Source organism: Manis pentadactyla, chromosome 3 (assembly GCF_030020395.1).
Source record: "Manis pentadactyla isolate mManPen7 chromosome 3, mManPen7.hap1, whole genome shotgun sequence".
Taxonomy (NCBI): domain Eukaryota; kingdom Metazoa; phylum Chordata; class Mammalia; order Pholidota; family Manidae; genus Manis; species Manis pentadactyla.
Window position 1 is genome coordinate 125706915 of NC_080021.1, and position 22975 is coordinate 125729889.

At 41.3% G+C, this 22975-nt stretch overlaps 1 protein-coding gene across 3 annotated transcripts in view; it reads left to right on the plus strand.

Moving 5' to 3' along the window:
- The window catches only part of MFSD14B (major facilitator superfamily domain containing 14B), a 105479-nt gene extending 97682 nt beyond the window's left edge, over positions 1-7797 (plus strand). For all 3 annotated transcript variants that reach the window (XM_036928920.2, XM_036928919.2, XM_036928921.2), the window contains 3 exons: positions 3638-3735; positions 5282-5424; positions 6104-7797. In XM_036928920.2, the coding sequence (XP_036784815.2) occupies positions 3638-3735; positions 5282-5424; positions 6104-6355 (493 nt within the window). In that variant the 3' untranslated portion in view covers positions 6356-7797. The remainder of the gene's footprint in view (positions 1-3637; positions 3736-5281; positions 5425-6103) is intronic.
- Positions 7798-22975: the final 15178 nt, after the last annotated feature.

The following is a 22975-nucleotide window of genomic DNA, read 5'->3' on the forward strand; positions in this document are numbered from 1 at the left end:
CAAGAGTGAGATAAGTTCTTCTCAGGGGTTTTTGTGAGGGCTTCATTGCATTGTCATAAAGGACTAAATCATTAGCCATTGATTGAGTCAACCTCAAGCCCCCGCCTTCGGGTGGGGGGTCCAAAGTCTCTCATTAACGTGACAAGACACCCATTTCTCCTTAAGACTCCACAGTGACTTCAGAAACTGGATGAAAACTAGATACACCTGGGAAGTATATATTTGATCATATGAATGAACAAATATGTATTTCTTGCAACTCATTATATCACAGGTTGTCTTACTGGTTTGCTGTGTATATTCCAAAAATACTCAGACTTAATTTGGGGAAGGGTAGAGCTAAGCAATTTAGGATTATTTGTAAAGATTGCCTTCACCTCAGCAGACTCTCAGTGAATTACTACTTAATTGAACATGTGAGCCCCCTTCTTCAACCCCCCAAAAAAGTTTTATTTTACTTAAATACTTTTGTCAGTTTTTAAGGACATGGCATAGAGTCAAAAACAAAAGACAAGGAAAATGATCACTTATGGCAGAGTTCATAGCCCTAATCAGCTAAGTAGTGATATAACCTTTATAACATGAAGCATTTAAGTTAGATGTATACTAAAATCTTTTCCAAAATCATGTGAACCCTCTGTCAGCTGGTACTCTAGCATAGTGGATTCCAGAAACAGGAAGGCAGGTCAGAAGAAGCCCTGTGGAAGAAGAAAGGAAAAGAATCTGAGATGACATGATGTGGTAGTAAAAAACCCTGAAGAATCCATTCCAAGAGTACTAGAACTAATAATTGAATTCAGCAAGGTTGTAGGATACAAAATTAGTACATAGAAATCTGTTGCATTCCTATACACTAACATTGACCTAGCAGAAAGATAAATCAGAAAAATAATTCCATTCACAATTGCATTAAAAAGAATAAAATACCTCAGAACAAACCTAATCAAGGACGTAAAAGACCTATACTCTGAAAACTACAAGACACTCATGAGAGAAATTAAAGAAAATACTGACAAATGGAAACACATCCCATGCTCATGGATAGGAAGAATTAATATTGTCAAAATGGCCATCCTGATTAAAGCAATCTACAGGTTCAATGCAATCCCTATCAAAATACCAACAACATTCTTCAACAAACTAGAACAGATAGTTCTAATATTCATATGGAACCACCAAAGACCCCGAATAGCCAAAGCAATTCTGAACAGGAAGAATAAAGCTGAAGTATTATGCTCCCCAACTTCAACCTCTACTACAAAGCCACAGTAATCAAGACAATTTGGTAGTGGCACAAGAACAGACCCATAGACCAATGGAACAGAATAGAGAGTCCAGATAGAAACCCACACATGTATGGTCAATTAATTTTCAATAAAGGAGCTATGGATATACAATGGGGAAATGACAGTCTCTTCAGCAGCTTGTGTTGGCAAAACTGGACAGCTACATGTAGGAGAATGAAACGGGATTATTGTATAACTCTATACACAAAAGTAAACTCAAAATGGATCAAAGACCTAAATGTAAGTCATGAAACCATAAAACGCTTAGAAGAAAATATAGGCAAAAATCTCTTGAATATAAACATGAACAACTTTTTCCTGAACACAACTCTGTGGGCAAGGGAAACAAAGGCAAAAATGAACACATGGGACCACATCAAATTTAAAAGCTTCTGTACAGCAAAGGACACCATCAGTAGAACAAAAAGGCATTCTACAGTGTGGGAGAATATATTCATAAATGACATACCGACAAGGGGTGAACATCCAAAATACGTTAAGAACTCACACACCTCAACACCCAAAAAAACAAATAACCCAATTAAAAAATGAGCCGAGGATCTGAACAGACACTACTCCAGAGAAGAAATTCAGATGGCCAAGAGGCACATGAAAAGGTGCTCCACATTGCTAATTATTAGGGAAATGCAAATTAAAACCACAATGAGATATCATTTCACACCAGTAAGGATGGCCAACATCCAAAGGACTGGGACAACAAATGCTTGTGAGGATGGGAGAAAGGGGAACCCTCCTACACTGCTGGTGGGAATGTAAATTAGTTCAACCATTGTGGAAAGCAATATGGAGGTTCCTCAAAAAACTCAAAATAGAAATACCATTTGACCCAGGAATCCCACTGCTTGGAATTTACCCTAAGAGTACAAGAGCCCAGATTCAAAAAGACATATGCACCTCTGTGTTTATCACAGCACTATTTACAGTAGGTAAGACTTGGAAGCAACCTAAGTGTCCATCAGTAGATGAATGGATGGGGATAAAGAAGATGTGGTACATATACATAATGGAATGTTATTCAGCCATAAGAGGAAAACAAATTCTACCATTTGCAACAACGTGGATGGAGCTAGAGGATATTATGCTCAGTGAAATAAGCCAGGGAGAGAAAGACAAGTACCAAATGATTTCACTCATCTGTGGAGTATAACAACAAAGCAGAAACTGAAGGAACAGAAATAAGCAGCAGACTCACAGATCCCAAGAATGAACTAGCGGTTACCAAAGGGAAAGGGGTTGGGGAGGGTGGTTGGGAAGTAAGGGATTAAAGGGTATTATGATTAGCACACATCATATAGATGGGGGCGGCATGAGGAAGGACCTATAGAACAGAAAAGGTAAGTAGTGACTCTGTAGCATCTTACTATGCTGATGGACAGCGACTGCAATGGGGTATGTAGGGGTGACTTGATAATATGGGTGAATGTAGTAACCACAATGTTGCTCATGTGAAACCTTCATAAGATTGTGTATCAATGATACCTTAATTTTAAAAAATCCTGCGTGTGTTGTATGTGGCAGGTGCTCTCTGCCTGGTTACCAAACCCAGCATTCATGTCTCCATCTTAATGCTGGAGTTGATTGTCAGTTTGCATGCATAACTGGACAGTGTAACTCAGAGAAACTAGAAACACTTTACTGGTCCCTGGTTGATTGCTCTTGTTCTTGAAGATTTCAGTGTGTTCAGTAGCAAGTTCAATTGCACTGAATTTTAAGATTCTGTCAGCCTGGTGGTTTTCCCTCCCAGTGAGGATGAGCCTGTCATCCACCCCCAAGGAAGTCTGGCCAGGCAGGTGTTAAGCCCAGCTGGCGCCACACTTTGCTCACCTCCTCGCTTATTACTGACACACACGTAAGCCCCTTTCACTGAAAAAAGGAGTGTACAGGGTGTCCCCCTGAACTGGAGGCCTCTGTCTTTCTTACTGGTGTGCAGCACTTTGATTAGGGTAGGAAACTGCAGCCCTGCCAGTGTCAGGGTGAGAAGTACCAAGGGAAAAGTGGAAAGTCGGTGGGCAAGTGTGGTGTTCATGGGAACAAGAAATCCTTTGAACTTCACTGAGCTGCATCTACAGGTGGGAACAGGGAAATCAGGAAGACGAATGGATTTTAAGAGGAAAATATGACAAAGAAGCAACATCCCCCTGCCCATGAAGTATTATTAACTGTGATGGTAACTTTCCAGGTTAAAAAAAAATCCAATTTTGAAGAGGAAAAAATAAGTATAGCTTAACACAAGCAGAAAGTGTTTTGTGCTCTTGTCTCTGGTTGTACCCTGAACAGCAGGCTCCTCATGGCCAACCTGCCACTGACCGCAGCCTGTCCTGTCATTGCAGGATGATGTGGGCGGCGGGGACCGTGGCCGCCTTGTCCAGCATCACGTTCCCAGCAGTCAGCGCCCTCGCCTCTCGGAACACAGAGTCAGATCAGCAAGGTGAGGCCTGCCCCCTTGTGCTTTCCTTCCTCAGCTGAGACAGGCCAGCCGTCAGCATGAGAGACTGAGTGCCTCACAGGCCAGCAGAGCATGGTCATACCTGTTGACTTTGGTAACTGGGAAAAGTCCTATTTCCTTCCTGCTTTGGTGTCATATGTTAAAAATCTGGACTAAGCAGTTCAGAATACGAAGAATTAGAGCTATCCACTTTCTATGTTCAGTTTTGACTCCTTTTGTGTGTTATCAGAATTTAGTAGACATAAAATCATATTTTAACATGTCTGTTAAGTGGTGATCAACTGGCAAAAAAATGGATTCTTAATCACTATAATCATTAAAATATCTTGAATTTGTAATCAGAGTCCATTAGCTTAATTCAGGACATGATTTTTCAAGCAGGTAAAGGAAACATAAATATGTGTATTTATTGACAGTCAGATGCAGAGGGAGAGACCAACTTAAGCTTAGGCACACCCTTCGGGGAGTGGCACTCCAGCCTCTTCACCCCACGCCCCGGCCTCCTCCCAGCAGTTCCCACTGCCAGGATCAGTCCTTCCCTTCTTCGGCTCTTACAGCTCCCCTTATGGGACTCAGAAAATAGTGAGTTTTAGAAGGAAAATCTTAAATGCCTTAAAGACCTTTAGAAAGGCTTTTTTTAAGTCAGATCGGAAAAGATCGTTTATTGATTGCACCTATTTTTCAACATCTAATTAGCCATCTAATTCATATCCATTGTTAAATAGTGTTTGAAGACCACATATTCTCTGTGTCACCCTGGCTATGGTAACTCAGTTGGCTGAGTGTCCTGGGAGGCGTTGTGTCTGAAGTGAGGGCACAGGCTATCCGTGGAGGGCACTCACACACTGTCCTATCTCTCAGGGCATGAATTTTCTTTGGCTCTTTTCATGCTTATATGTATTAATGTAGATGTTTCTAAATGTCAGCATACAAAATTATTAGAACACATTGTATTAGGTTGAATTGTAATTAACCATTTTTGACTTAGGAGAATATACATTTCATATGGTAAAAGCTAATTCTTATCTGCCTTGTTAGAAACTAGGGATATCTAGAAATTGGCTCTTCTGGGGTTTTTCAGTGCATGAGATGTGCCTGGAATGAGGAATGGAGTCTGCCCACATATGCCAGGAGGACGCATACAGGCAGGGCTGCAAGAGGTAAAGGGCAAACTTTCATTGGAAAAGCACCATTAAATGAGTAGAGGAAGAAAATCTCGATCCACAGGAAAATGGAGAATACTAACATTTTTCCATTATTCTCCATTTATAGTAAGACCTAGCTATTTCTACTGGTGAGAGGGCTCAGCCCCTAAGGGATTTCAGAAACATCAGTCATTTCCTCTCCTTACAGATTTGAGGGCAAAGAAGGAGGACGACTTTAAAACCAGAAAAGCGTTAGTGCAGTGAGTGACAGCATGCTGGACAGTTTAGCCCTGCTCAGTTGCATCATAGTTTGTCAGAGGGCTGCTTTGTCCTTTCTGAAGATGCTTTTCTGACAAGACCACCTCGTCTCTGTTCTGGTTTAGGAGTTGCACAGGGGATCATAACTGGAATAAGGGGACTGTGCAATGGCCTGGGGCCAGCGCTCTACGGCTTCATCTTCTACATGTTCCACGTGGAACTGACTGAGTTAGGACCAGAACTGAATTCTAACAGTGCTTCCCTGCAGGTAATTTGCTGATAAGCCTAGTTTTATAACAGCAGTCAAGTCTGATTATAACGAAATTTCATGACCTTAAGCTTGGACAGTGTTAATCTGTATGGTGTTACTGTTGTACTGGGCAGCAGTAGTGAGTTCCATGTTCATTGCTTCCTGGGACTGGGGAGAGGTCATTTCTGTAAAAGATTTGTCTTAATTTTGTTCAGAGTCTGTTTTTATCTACACAGTTACTCTGATCAGAATGCCGTCCTCTGTTAAAGCCCAAATAAAATGTGAAATGACCTAAAACTAACTAGAAATTGAGCCAGAGTGCTTTTCCTACTACTTATTTTGTATGTCTTCTCTCCCTCCTTCTAAGGGATATTTAGTATAGATTTCAGTTCAAAACTGGAATCCATGCTCATGTAGAGACTGTATAATCTGAGGCCACAGAATGGGATAAGAGAGAAGTAACTTGCTCACAGGTTGGGTTAAGCCATTGAGAAGTGGTGCAAAAAGCAGTGATTAGTTAGCCCCCATCATATTTCAAACACAGGGCTCATTTAGAATTTGCCTTGACACTGAAACATTTGCTTTTGAGAAAATAATTCATTTTCCGGCAGTGTATTTTTCGGGTCATCCAGGACTAATTTTGGTTTGAAAAGACTAACCAAATTCTTCATCTTCATTTATGTCCCACACCCATCAGGGAGCTGTCATCCCAGGCCCACCATTTTTATTTGGGGCATGTATAGTTCTCGTGTCTTTTCTGGTCGCTGTGTTCATTCCTGAATACAGTAAAGGCAGTGGAATTCAAAAACATAACTGCGCCAGCAGCAACTGGACCAACACCTCGGCACGGGGCAGTGGCCGTGAGGACATTGCACCACTGCTACAAGACAGCAGCGCCTGGGAGCTCTCTTCCTTTGAGGAGCCCGGGAATCAGTGCACTGAGCTGTGACCAGGCAGCAAGGGGGTTCTGCAGACACTGCCTGGGTGTGAGGGCACTCCCCGTGGAGACTTTGTGGTGCTGAGGGGAGATGCTGGTGGCACCCTTCTGAGCCCGGTGTGAGAGGAAACCCTCAATCCCTCCTCCTCTTTTTCTTCCATTCTTTTCCTTTCTGTTTGCACATTAGAACAGGTTAAGGTTTGAAGTAATTTCCTGCAAATGATATGCAACTCACAGAGTTATCTGGAATCCAAACTTGGAACATCAAATCCAAAAAGTGGTGTCTGGTGGAAAGAGGACTTTCCTTTAATAACTCCAGACCAGGAGCTACACAGACTTCCTAGGTCCTTTCCATAGAAGGTGCAGGACTGTAATGGAACTGCCATCTCTGGGAAGATTTGAGGTGAAGAATCCCTCATTTTTCTCCCTCCTGTTTCTCTGAACTGCCTGCTCAGCCCACAAAACAGTGTTGACAAGTGCCCCCCCCCAGAGTCACTCAGTGTCAGGGATCTCCTGCCTTTGTTCAAAGGCAGAACAGAAACCTAATCATCCTCTTTCTTTTCCTATTCAGGGTTAGAATGAAGTCCAGCATATCCTGTGAACATTAATGATACTGATCAGTGATAACCTCTACCAGATGAAGGAAAATTTTCTTAAAAATTTAAATAATGAAGAACTAGCAACTCAGATTCCTAGGCCTAGTGTCTTGGTCAGATCCAAGATGATTTTACAGAAGAAAACCACACACCAAGCAACATAAAAATTGGAGGGTGCTTCTAGGAAAGTTTTCAACAATGTAAACATTCCTAAATGAAAATGAGTTAGTGACTGTATCCAGCTCAGACTCCCAGATGCATTATCTCCATCAGCCCCTCCCGCACCCCACATCCTGCTCCTCAGTCTCCATTCAACACACTCCTGCCTTAACTGCCCTGTACTATGCATTTGTTCTCAGTTCATCTTTATTTCCATCTGTTTATCTGACTTGAATCCCATGGGAACATGCACATAAAATTCTGAAATATGGTATAGAAAGCCTGTTTTCACAGTAAGTGTCTTGCTAATTTTTCAGGATGTTTTATGAACAAAGAAAATTTACAGATTTATATGTATTTTGCTGCACCAGTAAATGGACCACTAATTAGGGCCCACCTTTAAAAGAGCACTCCTCTGAAAGTTTTATAGGCATGAAATACATGTAGATATTTGTAAGGAGTTTTAAATTTTTTTTGATGGGGTGCTGTGTAAATCTTGTATTTATAAATGTAATGGTGTTGACAGAAAATATATATATACAACTTTTATAAAGGATTGTGTACTGACTGAATACATTTAAAATACATATATTTTGAAACCTGTTCTGCTATGAACAGAGATAACATATCTTTTTACTATGCTGTTGGTTTTTAAGTTAAGCTTCCTAATGCACAATAAATTTGCACTGGATACTTTTATGTCTTGTATCTCTTTAAATAGTATGGTTTATCTTTGGGTTCTATTTTGGGTGGCTTTCAGATAAATTAAGTGGTTAATCCATAAGCTAATGCAAAAGATATATGTATTTTCAAAATTCATTTTTAACAACTTCCTTCAAAATCTTTCGAAAACAGGTAACTTATTTTTTTAAAAAGAGGGACACAGAAAAAAAAGGGGAACACAGACACTTGCACACCCGTGTGTATTATCATTACTCAACAGCCAAAAGGTAGAAGCAACCCAATGTTCTTCATTTGATAGATAAAATATGGTAAATGTGTATGATGGAATTTCTTCAGCCTTAGAGGTAAAGGGTATTTTGATACTTGTCACAACATAGATGAACCTTGAAGACATGCAAAGTAAGCCAGTACAAAAAACATACTGTGTGATTCCACTTACATGAGGCATTGAGCCAGATTCATAGGGACAGAAAGTAGAATAGTGGTTGCCAGAACTTGGGTAAGAGGGAAGTCACTGTTTAATGGGTAGGGTTTCAGTGTTGCAAGATGAGACGAGTTCTGGAGGTGATGGTGAAGATCGTTCCACCACAATGTCAATGTACTTAATGCCAGTGCACTACTAAAAATGGTCAGAATGGTCGATTTTATGAGTATTTTGCCACAATTTTTTTTAACTGCTCTCATGGGGTCTTTGTTCTCTACCATTGCCTACCAAAATTGCAGTTTCTTTACCCAGTATAACAAATGTCATTTATTCCTTTTTTAAATTGCTATAAATTCACAATTTTAGCCATTCCAAAGTGTTCAATTCAGTGATTTTTTAGCTTATTCACTAGGTTATACAGCTCCCGGCACTACCTAGTTCCATAATATTTCCATCATCCCAAAAAAGAAACCCCATATCCGTTAGCAGTTCCCCCGTCCCTATTCCCTTGGCAACCAGTAAGCTACTTCCTATCTCCATGGATTTACCGTTTGGGACATTTAATGTAAATAGAATCATACAATAACCTTTCGTGTCTGGCTTCTTGCACCTGGTGTGTTTTTCAAGGTTCATCCACATAGAGTAGCATGTGTCAACTTTTATTTAATGTTGAAAAATATTCCATTATATGTGTGTACCACATTTTTTCATTTATCAATTGATAAATTTATCAGCCAAATGTCAGTGGACATATGGGTTGTTTCCACTTTAAGCCTTTCATAATCAGTGCTGCTGTAGACCTTCTTTTCCAGGTTTTCATGTGAGCATGTTTTTAGTCCTGGGAATGGAATTGCTAGGTTATGTGGTGACTCTGTGTCTTAACCTTTGAGGAACTGGCAAGTTGTTTTTCACAGCTGCACATTTGACATTCCTGTCAGTAGTGTTAGGAGTTCTTCAGCTTTACCATATCCTTTTCAACACTTAATCTTCTATTTTGTTGTTAATAGTGTAGCAGGTGTAAAGTGGCCTCTCACTGTGGCTGTGGTTTGTATTTCCCTAATGAGCATCTTGTCATGAGCTTGCTTGATATTTGAATATTTTATTTGGAGAAATGTTCATTCAAGTCTTTGGCCCATTTTTGAATTGGGATGTTCTTGAGTTGTAAGAGTTCTTTATATATCCTGGATACTAGGTATATGATTTGCCTATATTTTCTCCCTTCTTGAGGGTTGTCTTTTCACTTTCTTGCTAGTGTCCTTTGATGCACAAAAGCTTTAATTCTGATAAGTCAAATTCATCAGTTTTTTCTTCTGTCATTTGTGCATTTGGTGTCATATGTAAGAATCTGTTACCAAAACCAAGGTCTTGAAGATTTACCCATGTTTTCTTCTTAGAGTTTATAATTTTAGCTTTTATATTTAGGTCTTTGACCTATCTTGAATTAATTTTTGTATATAGTGTGAAGTAGGAGTTCGTGTCATTGTTTTACATGTGAATATCTAGTAATCTCAGCACCACTTGTTGAAGAGATTCTTTTCCCATTGATTGGTCATGGCACCCCTGTTGAAAACCAGTGAACACTGATGTACTTGTGGACTTCTCATTTTATTCCAGAAGTCTATAGATCTGTCTTTATGCCAGTAACCTATGCAGTTTTGATTACTGTAGCTTTACAGTAGTAAGTTTTGAAATCAGTAAGTGTGAGTCTTCCAATTTTGTTCTTTTTAAAGATAGTTTTGGCTTTTCAGTGCCCCTTGCAATTCCAGTCAATGAAACTAAATTGCATTTAAATCAGCTTTTCTGTTTCTGGGTGTATAAAAAGGTAGTTGGTGTTCTGTTAGGGGTTGCATTGAACCTGTAGATCCTTCAAATAGCATTGGCAGTCTTAATATTAAGCCTTCCTACCATGAACATGGGATGTCTTCACATTTAATTACATTTTCAGATTGTTCATTGCTAGTGTATAGAAATACACTTGTTGGCGGGTTTTTTGGTGAATCTGTTGGAGTGTTTTCTTCTTGCCTAAATTTCTGGTTAGGACTTCCAGTACGGTGTTGAGAAGCAGTGGCAAAAGCAGACATCCTAGTCTTGTTCCTGATCTTAGGGGGAAGCTTTCAGCTTTTCACCACAGAGAATTAGGTTAGTTGCAGATTTCTCATGAATTGCCTTTATCATGTTGTGGGAAGTTCCCCTCTTACTAGTTCGTTGAGTGTTCTGTTGTATCAAAGGGTATTGGGTTCTGTCAAATGCCTTTTCTTTATTAGTGGATATGATTTTGTGGTTTTTTCCTTCATTCTGTTAATATATATCACATTGATTGACTTTCTGACATTGGCCCACCCTTGCGCTACTATGATAAATTCCTCTTGGTCATGCGTAACCCCTTTATTATGCTACTGAAACCAGTACACTAATTTTTAAGTTTTTTTACATCTATATCTATAAGGAATATTGGTCTTTTTTAGTAGTGTCTCTGTCTGGTTTTAGTAATGCTGTCCTCATAGATGAGTTGGGAAGTGTTCCTGCCTGTTCCATTTTATGTAAGGGTTTAAGAGAATTGGTCTTGATATTTCTTTGAGCACTTATACTAAACTAGTATGTCCCACACCAGTTATTTAAGCAGAATTTAATGTGAAGAATTGCTGACTATACTGTTGCCTAGGCAACTGCAAGAGGGAACTGAGAACACCCGAGGCAGGGGCAGTGGTTCTCTAAAGTCAGCACTTGTCAGGGCCAGATGGAGGGTTTGTCAGACAGGCTCCCAGTCACCCCATCAGGGTGCTGACTTTGGGCCAGCTGGTGCTTAAGAATCTGCGTTTCTAACATTTTCCGAGGAGAGGCTGCTATTACTGATCTGGGGCCACAGTTTGGGCTGTTCTGAGGTTTCACAGGGTAACAACTGTAGTGTCTCAGGCTAAGGGAACAAAGAAAACAAGTTTAATTATTAAACAGAGTACTAGGGAAGGGTCCCCATATGGCTGGGTTTCAGACTTCTTAAGAGGGTCTGCCAGGTTGTGGTGTTTCCAGGCATGGACATGAGGGCTGTTGGGTGGCAGCCAGGGCCAGGTCATGATGTCCAGCATTCAGCTGCTGTGAGAAGGGAGAAGACAGTGGGGAGGCAGGCAGCCCTCCTCCTCTTGAGTTCATATTTTCCCTCCGGCGTCCTTTATGGGCAGAGCTAACAGAGCCGGAACAGTGTGCTAATTAAGTAAAGGGCGGGTCAGAATTGAGACAGTAACTGAATCACTGGCACCATCAAAACACTTGCTACATACTGCAAGCTTCTGTACCTGCCACCAGCTCCATTCCAATGAGATGCAGCTGCCTTTAGGAAAGATGCACCCACCCTCCACACAGAATTAGCAGACACAAAATCTCAGCAATCAGCTCTCACTGGACTGTGCTGCTTACTCCCCCCAAGTCAACCATAGTCCCATCTGAAAATTCTCTTACAAAAAGGTAAAATTAGCCTCCAACAAAATTGGAGGTTAATTCATCCTCATGTTAAAAAGTGAGGAGGAAAGAAAAGAAAATGCTTACTCTATAGAAATAGGCATTGACCATCAAAAGGAAGGAGAGATGTGTGCAGTTTCTCTGTCATTGGGGCTGGGCATATTGCTGTGGGGATATTTATAACTTCTGCCTCTACCCATTTCGCACTTCCCTCACCCTCACCAGAACCTCACCCTGGTGGGGTTTTCTACCTGACAGATGACTTGAGGTCTGCATTCCTAAAGGATCTGAATCCTCATCAGTCCTTTTCTTGGCAGCTGTAATTCATTAATTCCTCCTAGGTGTGGAGGCTAAGTGGTGCCTCAGAAACCCCTAGGTTCCAGACAGCCATCCTTCCCCCTCCGGCAGCTACCCATCTGCCTCCCACCTCAGTGGCATGAGGGACCAAGTGGCATTCTTACCTTCCAGTACCCTGAAACCAAAGTACCACCAGGTGGTACATACCCACTTAGTGCCCAAGAGCAGCTCAGAGCTGCTGAAACCATAGGTGCAATGATAAAAGGAGCCACTCCACTTCCTCCCTTGAGCCCTTAGCCCTTAGCCCTGTGTTCTGGCTCTGAGGCTGCACCATGTATCGTCTCTTATGCAAACCAGACACTGCATCCTATTGGAACCCCACCTTTTTTTTTTTAACAGTTTAGGTTTTCAGTCTTGAATTCTATATTTTCTCTTGATTGATATTGTATGTGTACAAAATTATGTAATTTTTTTCTGTATAAAATTATATTTATATGGCACTACATTTTATATTGTATAAAATAGCTAAAGTTTACAATCTTACAGAATTTAAAACATAATTGTTATATTAAGTGTGAACATCAAGTACACCTTAAATATATGTATATAATTATGTCAGTGATGATAAAGCTGTTTTTAAGTCTCATGAGACAGTTGGATTTAAATGGGAAAAAAGTAGATTTTTATATATTAGCAATGAACTGGAAAATTCAAATTCCATCTATAATAGCTACCCCCAATATAGATGGTGTATATTTAACAGGTCATTTGCCCAACACTCTGGCCCCTCACATGGCACAGAGACCATGTGCCCTCCACCCGTCCTCCAGCCCCCCCACATGGCCACCCCGGATCCCTCAGGCTGGCTTTGGTCTTGGGACATCTCAGGTTGTCCCCTTCCCTCTGGATTCCTGCTTGGCATGTCTCCTCACCTTCAGATTTTTACATACCTTTTCATGATGCCTTCCAGCTCCTGCCATGCTTGTCTTTAGTATTGGCTTCCTGAACACAGCCTCTGCTCTTGCAAAGAGGACCAGCTTGTCACAGAAATTACAAACTATCTGAGGATTCATCCTGCAAAGGGCTGGTCTCAATCTCATGTTGTGTGTCCAGGGTAGGGTATGCTTACATCCCATCAGATGGAACGGTCTGATCTCTGCATACCCTCTGCCCGCTTGGGATCTACCCTGGGGAGTGCACTCACTCATGGGCTGAGCTCCGGGCTGAGAGCCAGATGCAGCCAGAAACCATCTGGCCTCTGGTGTGAGCAAACTCATAGCAGTAACAGAGAACAGGCCCAGAGGCAAGAGCCACTACAAGGCACCAGAAAGGGGCAGGTGCCCCGTCCCCATCCTCATCAGTGAGGAGAAGCCCTATGTGGGCAAGGAACCTAGAGGAGTGCTGATGAAGCCTCTCCTGGGACAGCCCAGATGCTCTTTGTCCCTGAATGAAGTTCTCACCATACAGTTGCAGGCCACCTACCCTTGTCACCTAGGACTGTTGTCCTCCAGTTCTTTATGAGATAAATACCTTCTATTCCTTCACATACTTTTTGGGGTTATCTGACTGAATTCATGGCTGTTGCATTTGCCACTACATTTTTTTTCATGTATTTTATCACTCTGTCCCTGTCTAATGTTTTACAGTAGTATCTCCTTGCTCTTCAGCCTCGTGGTCCCAGGTTCTCAGTGCTCCTCTCATATTTGGGTACAGGTGCAGAGTTCATGAATGTTGCTGAGTCAGGAGCCCCAGCAGGGGGAGGGCTCCCTGAGCCCTCTGTTCCCAGGGTGCCAGGTGCTGCCACCTTCTCTGAGATCTAGCATTAGAAGGCTTGACTTTCTGTTTCTGTTCTGTGCCTTGTCCAGAGAGACAGTTATCTTTTTTTTAACCCATTTATGGAGTTTGGACTTTATTTTTTTATTTTGGTATCATTAATGTACAATTACATGAGCAACATTGTGCTTCCTAAATTCCCCCCATTATTAAGTCCCCCCCACAACCCATTACAGTCACTGTCCATCAGAGTAGTAAGATGCTATAGAGTCACTACTTGTCTTCTTTGTGCTATACTGCCTTCCCCATGCCCTCCCTGCTACATTATGTGTGCTAATCGTAATGCCCCTCATTCCCCTTATCCCTCCCTTCCCACCCATCCTCCCCAGTCCCTTTCCCTTTGGTAACTGTTAGTCCCTTCTTGGGTTCTGTGAGTCTGCTGCTGTTTGGTTCCTTCAGTTTTGCTTTGTTGTTATACTCCACAAATAAAGGAAATCATTTGTTATTTGTCTTTCTCTGCCTGGCTTATTTCACTGAGCATAATACCCTCTAGCTCCATCCATGTTGTTGCAAATGGTAGGATTTGTTTCTTATGGCTGAATAGTATTCCATTGTGTATATGTACCACCTCTTCTTTATCCATTCATCTACTGATGGACACTTAGGTTGCTTCCATATCTTGGCTATTGTAAATACTGCTGCGATAAACATAGGGGTAGAGCAACTTTTTTAAATGAAAAAAAAAGGAAATTTGAAAATCAGCAATTTTTAATATTTGCATGCTAAAATTCTGGAGCAATAGTATTGAGGCACTAAAAAGTCAGATTTGTACTGAATGTTCATTTTTCTTTCCTGTGTTTAGTGTCAGTCATAATTACACATTAAATATACACAGTACACAAAAGGAGTAATGAGAAAGTAGTTCTACCTGATGTGAAAGTATCTCATCTGCTTTCTGTTCTGGCCATAATAATTCTAAAAGAAAGCATTGTCCCCTTCTGCGATGAAAGAGCTCTTGAATCTTCCTTTTTCTCATCTGAATTTTCTACAGTGTGGCAAGCTGCAAAAGCTACTCTGCAGGGTGGTTCTAAGGCAGGTTTGATAATTGTTTTATAAAATTGAAAGTTTAGGATATCAACAAAGATAATTACATACCAAAACTGCTTGTGACTTTTCTGTTTTATGACTATTGCTTTGCAATTATATAATAAAAATCCTTTTTTTCTGAAGAGATTTAGAATCTGTTTTCCCTTGATGTGGGTCAGCCCTGAGAACATTGTTGTGATCCTTACTCTTGGTGTAGCACTGATAAACTCATAATTTTCTGGGGAAAAAGTGAATCCAATGACAGCAATTCAAGGAAGTATTACTAATACATAGATTATTCCCATAATGAAGAAGGGGAATGAAGAGAGACAGATTGCAAATTGGTCCCTACTTTGCCCAAGGAAATAGAGGGACCCCAGAAGAGTAATCCTTGAACATCCTACCAGCTTACTTAAAGATGCAGAGCACAGGTCAGAGCTAAATTCTTTCACTTATTTCACCTTCACAAAAGTTCTGTGAAATAACTGTTGGAACATAGTTGAAAGATATTTGTTCCAACACACTCCTGAGCAACCAGTGGATCAAAGATAAGAAGAGAACAAATCCTACCATTTGCAACAACATGGATGGAGCTAGAGGGTATTATGCTCAGTGAAATAAGCCAGGCGGAGAAAGACAAGTACCAAATGACTTCTCTCATTTGTGGAGTAGAACAACGAAGCAAAACTGAAGGAAGAAAACAGCAGCAGGCTCACAGACTCCGAGACTAGTGGTTACCAAAGGGGAGGAGTGGGAGAGGGTGGGTGGGGAGGGAAGGAGAAGGGATTGAGGGGCATTATGATTGGTGCACATGGTGTGAGGGGGATCATGGGGAAGACAGTGTAGCACAGAGAAGACAAGTAGGAACTCTGGCATCTTACTATACTGATGGACAGTGACTTCAGTAGGGTATGTGCAGGGGACTTGATAATATGGGTGAATGTAGTAACCACATTGTTTTTCATGTGAAACCTTCATAAGAGTATATCAATGATACCTTTAAAAAAAAAAGACAGGGCTGCCTTTGAACACCAAATGATGTTTGAACACAAAAATGTCCTGGGGGAAAAGAGTCAATTCCCCAATCCCAGAGAGACAAAGACTTTTACAACCATGGTTCATGAAGGCCATTAGGTTGCAAAACCAAGTAGCCAAGCAAACAAATGTCCACTAGAGTCCTTAGGCTTTGTCAGAAAAAGTGGGCTCCCAAGTAAGTACCCAAATGTTAAAGTTAGTCCATCTCTGAGGACTTATCAGTCATTTACTCATTTGACTCTTAGTTATTGAGAGTTCAATATGTATTAAGCATTGCTCTAGAGAGTGGGAACACAGGATGTCTAAGACATGGTCTGCAGGAAAATAATGTTCTGTCTCTGTGCCTCACTACTAACCATTCCCTAGTATCTTCTGAAATGTCTAACAGTAAGCTGTCTTAAGGATAGTTTAACTTTTGATGGATATAATGATACGATTATAAAAGCAGCTTCCACTAAGCATTTTCTAAATTCTTTCACTTATTTCACCTTCACAAAAGTTCTGTGAAATAACTGTTGGAATATAGTTGAAAAATATTTGTTCCAACACACTCCTGAGCAACCAGTGGATCAAAGCAGAAACCAAAAGAGAAAAAAATGTCAGGACACACAAAATAGAAAAATACATACCAAAGCTTATGGGATGCAGCAAAAGCAGTTCAAGGAGGAAGGTATAAACCTATAAACACATACATGAAGGAAAAAACAAAACAAAAATGCCCAACCTAACATACCTCAAGGAACTAGGGAAAAAACAATTTAAGTTCAAAATTAGCAAAAGGGAGGAAACAACAAAGAGCAGAGCAGAAATAAATAGCAGAGAAACAATAGAAAAGATAATTCAAACTAAGTGTTGGTACTTTGAAAGGATAAACAAAATTGACAAACCTTTAGCTAGACTAACCACAGGAAAAAGGATGCAAATCAACAAAATTATGAATGAAAAAGGAGACCTTAACTGATATCACAGGAATACAAAGGATTTAAGATACTATGAACAAATTGAACAACCTAGAAAAACTGTTAGAAACATACAACCTACCAAGACTGAATCAGGAAGAAATAAAAAATCTGAGTAGACCAATTATTAGTAAGGAGATTGAATCAGTAATAAAAAATCTAACAATAAAGAAAACCCAGGACCAGGTGGCCTTACTGGTGAATTCTACCAAATACCAAACATTTAAAGGAAAATTAATACCAAACTTCAAACTCTCCCAAAAACTAATTTAAGAGCACTCCCAAACTCATTTTGTAAGGCCAGCATTTTCCTGATACCAAAATCAGACAAGGATGCTACATGAAATAAAAATAACAGGCAACACTATCCCTGAGGAACATAGATGCAAAAAATTCTCAACAAAATACTAGCAAACTGAACTCGGCACATTAAAAGGATTATCCACCATGACCAAGTCCTTGGAATGCAAGGACAGTTCAGTATATGCAGTGTGATACATACACCACATTAACAAAATGAAGGATAAAAATCATATTATATCAAAAGATGCAGAAAAAGCATTTGAAAAAAAATTTAACTCATTTATGATAAAAACTCAACAAAGTAGATATAGAGGGAATGTACCTCAACATAATAAATGCCATATATACAGCCCTACAGATTATATCATATCCAATGGTGAAAAACTGAAAGCTCTTCCTCAAAGATGGATAAAAAGAGGATACCCACTGTCAGCACATTTAAATATAGTACTGGAAGTCCTAGATCACAGCAAATAGCCAAGAAAAAAAGACATCAAAATCAGGAAGAAATAAAACTGTCACATTGTCAGATGACATTATATGTAGAAAACCCTGAAGATTTCACCAAAATACTGTTAGAACTAATAAATTCAGTAAAGTTGCCAGATACAAAATCAATGTAAAAAACCAGTTGCATTTCTGTACACTAACAATGAACTGAGAAAGAACTAATGAGGAAAATTCCATTCACAATAATACCAAGAAGAATAAAATACTTAGGAAAAAATTTAATGAGGTCAAAGATCTTTATAATGAAAACTAAGACTTTGGTGAAAGAAACTGAAGACAAATGGAAAGATATCCTATGCTTATGAATCAGAAGAATTAATATTGTTGAAATGCCCCATACTAACCAAAGCATTCTACAGATTTAATGCATTCCTGATCAAAATACCAAATGACATTTTTTCACAGGAGTAGAACTAACCTAAAATTTGTATGGAACCACAAAAGACCCTGTATAGCCAAAGCAATCTTGAGAAAAAAAAAAAGCTGGAAACATCACACTGCCTACTTTCAAACTATATTATAAAGCAATAAAAAATCAAAATAGTACGGTTATTGGCATAAAAACACAGACCAATGGAGCAGAATGGAAAACCCAGAAAAAACCTACACAATTAATTTACAACAAATGAGCCAAGAATATACAATTGGTAAAGGACAGTTCTTCAATAAATGGTGTTGGGGAAACTGGACAGCCACATTGTGTATGCATATGTGTGTGTATACACACATGCATATACACACAATGGAATATTACTCAGCCATTAAAAAGAATGAAATCTTGCCATTTGCAACAACAAGGATGGACCTTGAGGGTATTATGCCAAGTGAAGAAGTCAGAGAAAGACAAATACTGTATGATCTCATTCATATATGGAATCTAAAACCAAAACTTTTGTTTTTTTAAAAAGTCAGATACAAATTGGTAGCTGCTCAAAGTGGAGGGGGGGTGCAAAATGTGTGAAGGTGGTTAAAAGGTCCAAACTTCCAATTATAAAGAAGTAATGGTATGTGGACTACTTTTAAGAGTTAAGAATTCCAGAGAGACCCAATGTCTTGCAATGGGTTTCAGCCCCTGGCAAATTGACTGTGGTTTCAATGAGACTAGGGAATGACAATAGAACATTCCTGGGGAAAATAATTTATTACCCAGTTTGTTCTGCCAGTGATAGGTCAAACACTAGAATTACATCTGCATCCAACAGTCTGCAGGTCTCTAATCCTCCTTCATCTCTGCCTCTGCCCAGAGCACTGGGCAGAGCTCTTTGTATAGTGACTCAGTCAGTAATAGCTTATTGCCTATGGGTGTGGAAGCATTAGCCTAGCAGCAGGCCAGTTACATCATCAAGTAGTTTAGGTTCCTGTGAGGATCCTGGCCATAGGAACTTCCATTTTCCCCACACTCCACCCCTCCAGGATTCTCGCCTCACAATATACATGCCCTCACTCTTCCACACTGGTCCCTGTGTGAGACAGCTGGAGCATTGTAATCAGATTCCACAACAGCAACACAGGATAACAACATAGAGATAATAGCAAAAATAAAGATACAACAAAATTTTGACACAGGTAACAAAAATTATAATCCTTAAGCCTGAGGAGGTTATTTCAGCTATATTCAAAACCAGTTCTACTCAGATGAGTTCATTACTAACACTTAGTAGTGGTATGAATAGGGAGCTTCATGCATCCCAGCAAGAAGCAGGTTTTTTGCTAGGGTGTGTGCCTAATCCACAAAGACCTTAAGTGCAATAAGACACATGTTTGAATACCACCAACACAGGCGGACATCATCCATCAGGTAGGAGGCATGCAAGAGAGTGGTCCTGTAATAGGACTGTGGCAGGAAGGGAGTCCTGTCTGGGTCTAGTACACCATACCTTTACCCCTCTTCCCATGGGGTTTACTGAGGGGTCCATATATAGTGCTACTGGAAGTGCATGCACTGGCCATAGTGATTTAAAAAAAAAACTCCCTGATAAGATGCTCCTACCTTCTGGCTGCTTATGATATACTACTATGATCTTTGGGGGCCACTCTGCTGTTACTCCAGGACTACACAGGAGGCCAGCTTCCAGGCCTTGTCCCCAAAGTGCCAGGAGAGCCAGCCATTGTTGGTCCGTGTGTCAAAATGTCCAAGGCAACATCCACTCAATGGAGTCTCCGGGGTTCAGTGCAGTTGGTGCTGGCAGCAAAATATTCTGGTGGCCAAACCTCAGCTTCAGCAATTCTTCCTTGGTTTGTACTTCCAGTTATATAGGGGAGGCAGCCATATGCATAAGCATGTCTACAGGGCTCAGTGCTCCCTTTTGAGGATTCTCATTCAAACACCATAGCACAGTCCATCAGTGGACTGACCATCCCTATAGACTATTGGTGTATGATTTCAGTCCAGATTTTAACAAACACATTATGCCTCTCTATCATGCCTGCCACAGTAGGATTGTATGATACACGAAATTTCCATTTGATTCCTAACTGTTGCACCCATTCTTGTAGTAAATGTCTAGTAAAGTGGGTGCTGTGATCACTCTCAATTACCTGTGGTCATCCATAGGCTGCAAAGAGGTGCTCCAGGCCTCTTTTGGTCATCTGCTGGTCTTCACAACATGTACGAAAAGCAACCAAAGTCCATTAGCTGTGTCCACACAAGTCATGGCATATTAGTACCCTTCTGACATGGGCAGAGGCCCAATATAGTCTATCTGCCACCTGACAAGGAGTGTCGGCCCCTTAGCTATTGTCCCATGTTGCTGTGAAATACAGTGTAAGTCCCTTTTAGAGCATACAGTGCACTCCTGCCAGGCTCTGCTGACTTCTTCAAACGTCAAAGGCAAGCCCCACTGACAGGATACAGCCCACATTGTCTTTTGCCCCACGTGCAACAAATGCTGATACACCATTGGGCCATATCAGAGGCAGGCTTTCCTTCTAGCCAGTGCACCTGGGCCAATTCATCTGCTTCATTTCCTAGGGATGCCTGTGGGAAGTAACCTCTCACATGATATACTGTAACTGTTTTAGTCTGACCACAGGCCCATAATTCTTGCCACAATTCTTGCCCCCAAAGGGGTCCGTGACCAACCAGCCAGTTGGCATGGTACCAGGTTGGTAGCCACAGGGTCAAGCCCCCAAAGATGGCCCAGCTGTCAGTGCAGACAACTATAGGGGAAGGCTCCTGGCTGATCACAAGCGACACTGCCCGCAACTCTGCCCATTGACTGCTCTTCCCCTCACCATCTTCCATCCATATTGTCTCAGTCTTAGGATGGAAAGCTATGGCCCTCCACTTTGGGCATTGCCTACAGCTGGAGCTGTCTGTGTACCATGCATCTTCAGGCATAGGAGATCCTCCATCCCAAGAAGGACTCTCTGCTACTAATGGTTCTAAAGTAAATTCTTCCTGTCTTTCACTGGTATATGTCACTGGTCCCAATAAGCATTGGAGTTCTTCACTAAAGGGGCTAGTAGAAAGGATGCTACCCTGATGTAGGTAAAACACCACACTTGGCCAGTGTAGGCATCTGTGCCATTCAACTTCATGGCTTTTGGGTCCAGTCTAATACCCACCTTGCAATGGGATAGGTAATTATTACCTTTATTTGGGGCCATTCTGGTGATGGACTGTGTAGCCAGCAAGGTGTGGTACACAGTAAACAGTTGTTTCTCTGTTAAGGTGTACTGTACCTCTGCTCCTTTCCAGAGCTGTGATCAGAATCCAAGAGTTTTGCAAGTTCATTCAAGCCGCTGCCAGAGTCTCCAGCCATAACTGACAGGTTACACGAACATCCAGCTCACAGGGCATTGATGGGTCTATCACACTCAAGGCATGCACGGCTTTGACTACCCATTTTGCTGTAAAAGCAGATGCACAGGTGTCGCCCCAGTCTCACCTGATGCCCTTTTGTAACAAAGAGTATAAGGGCTTCAGAATTTGTGCCAAGTGCAGGATGAAATTAGCCTAAAAGACCCCAAAACTCCTGTAACAATGCCACAGTTGTAGGGATAGGGAAGGCCTTGATTTTATCTATAACTCCTTCTGGGATAACTTTGGTCTTCCCGGTCTTACCCAACCAGATGACCCCCAAGAATTTGACAGACAAACCAGGTCCCTGAATCTTGGTGCTGTTCACAGCCCATCCTTTCTCCTGTAGATGTTGCAGCAGTCTAGGTGCTGCACCTTCTAGATCTGAAAGAGAATCAGATGTGAGCATGACATCAATATAATGGTAGAGCTGCACTGATGGCAGTTTCTCCCATGTAGCCAAGTCCTGGGCTACAAGTCCATGACAGATGGTGGGGCTGTGGAGGTATCCCTGTGGAAGGACAGTGAAGGTCCATTGCCATCCTTCCCATGTGAAGGAAAACTTTTCCTGACTTTCCTGCTCTGTGTCAATGGAAAAGAAGGCATTAGCAAGATCCAAAACATAAAGATATGTTCCTAGTCATTACTGAGGGTATCCATCAGGTCTGCAATAGAGGGGATGGCAGCACACAGAGGGGGTATGACTTTATTCAGTGCACTGTAATCCATGGTCATAAACCAGGAGCCATCCAGTTTTTTTGCTGGCCACACCAGGGAAATGAAGGGACTATGTGTGGGCTTTATAATGCCCACCTTCTCCAGGTCCTGGAGGGTTTCTTCAATTTCTTTATGCCCTCAAAGCAATTTGTATTGTTTGGTAGTAGTTACCCACTGAGGCACAGGCAAAGCTACCAGCAGGTGCCTAGCATGTCCCCTCAGAACTGCCTTCACCACATATACTCTCAGTCTGAACTCACCTGTAGTGGTCTGCAACCATACACCCTGCAGGATATCTATCACCAAAATATACCTGGGGACAGAAGAGATATACACAGCATATTCCTTTGGGTCTTAATGCCCTATTCTCAATGGGATTTGGACTTGTTTCACTCTGACAGCCTTACCCCCGTATCCATCTGTAACACTGGGAAACCCAAGAAACCATTCAGGGTTGCCATAAATCAGTGAATATTCAGCTCCTGTGTCTACCAGAGACAGGACATGTTATGCATTCACTGGGGACCAATGAATGGATATTTCAACATGTAGCCTCCAGTCTCCCCCAGTACCTCAGGGTGAATACCTCAACCCTCCCCTCAGTCAAACCATATCCCCCAATCATCTTTCTGTGATGGACCAGGTGAGATTGGCTCACTCCCCAACAGGAAGTCTTGTAAACACACAGGCTGTTGCGGCTCTGTCTGCAGCCTCTGTTTCTTGGTCCTCTGAAGCCAGAACTGTTGCTCCTGTTTCCGTTGTTGCCACAGCTCCAGTAAGATTCTATTTGACTTCCCATCCAGGTTATCTCTGTCTGTTTCTGCCCTTATTAAA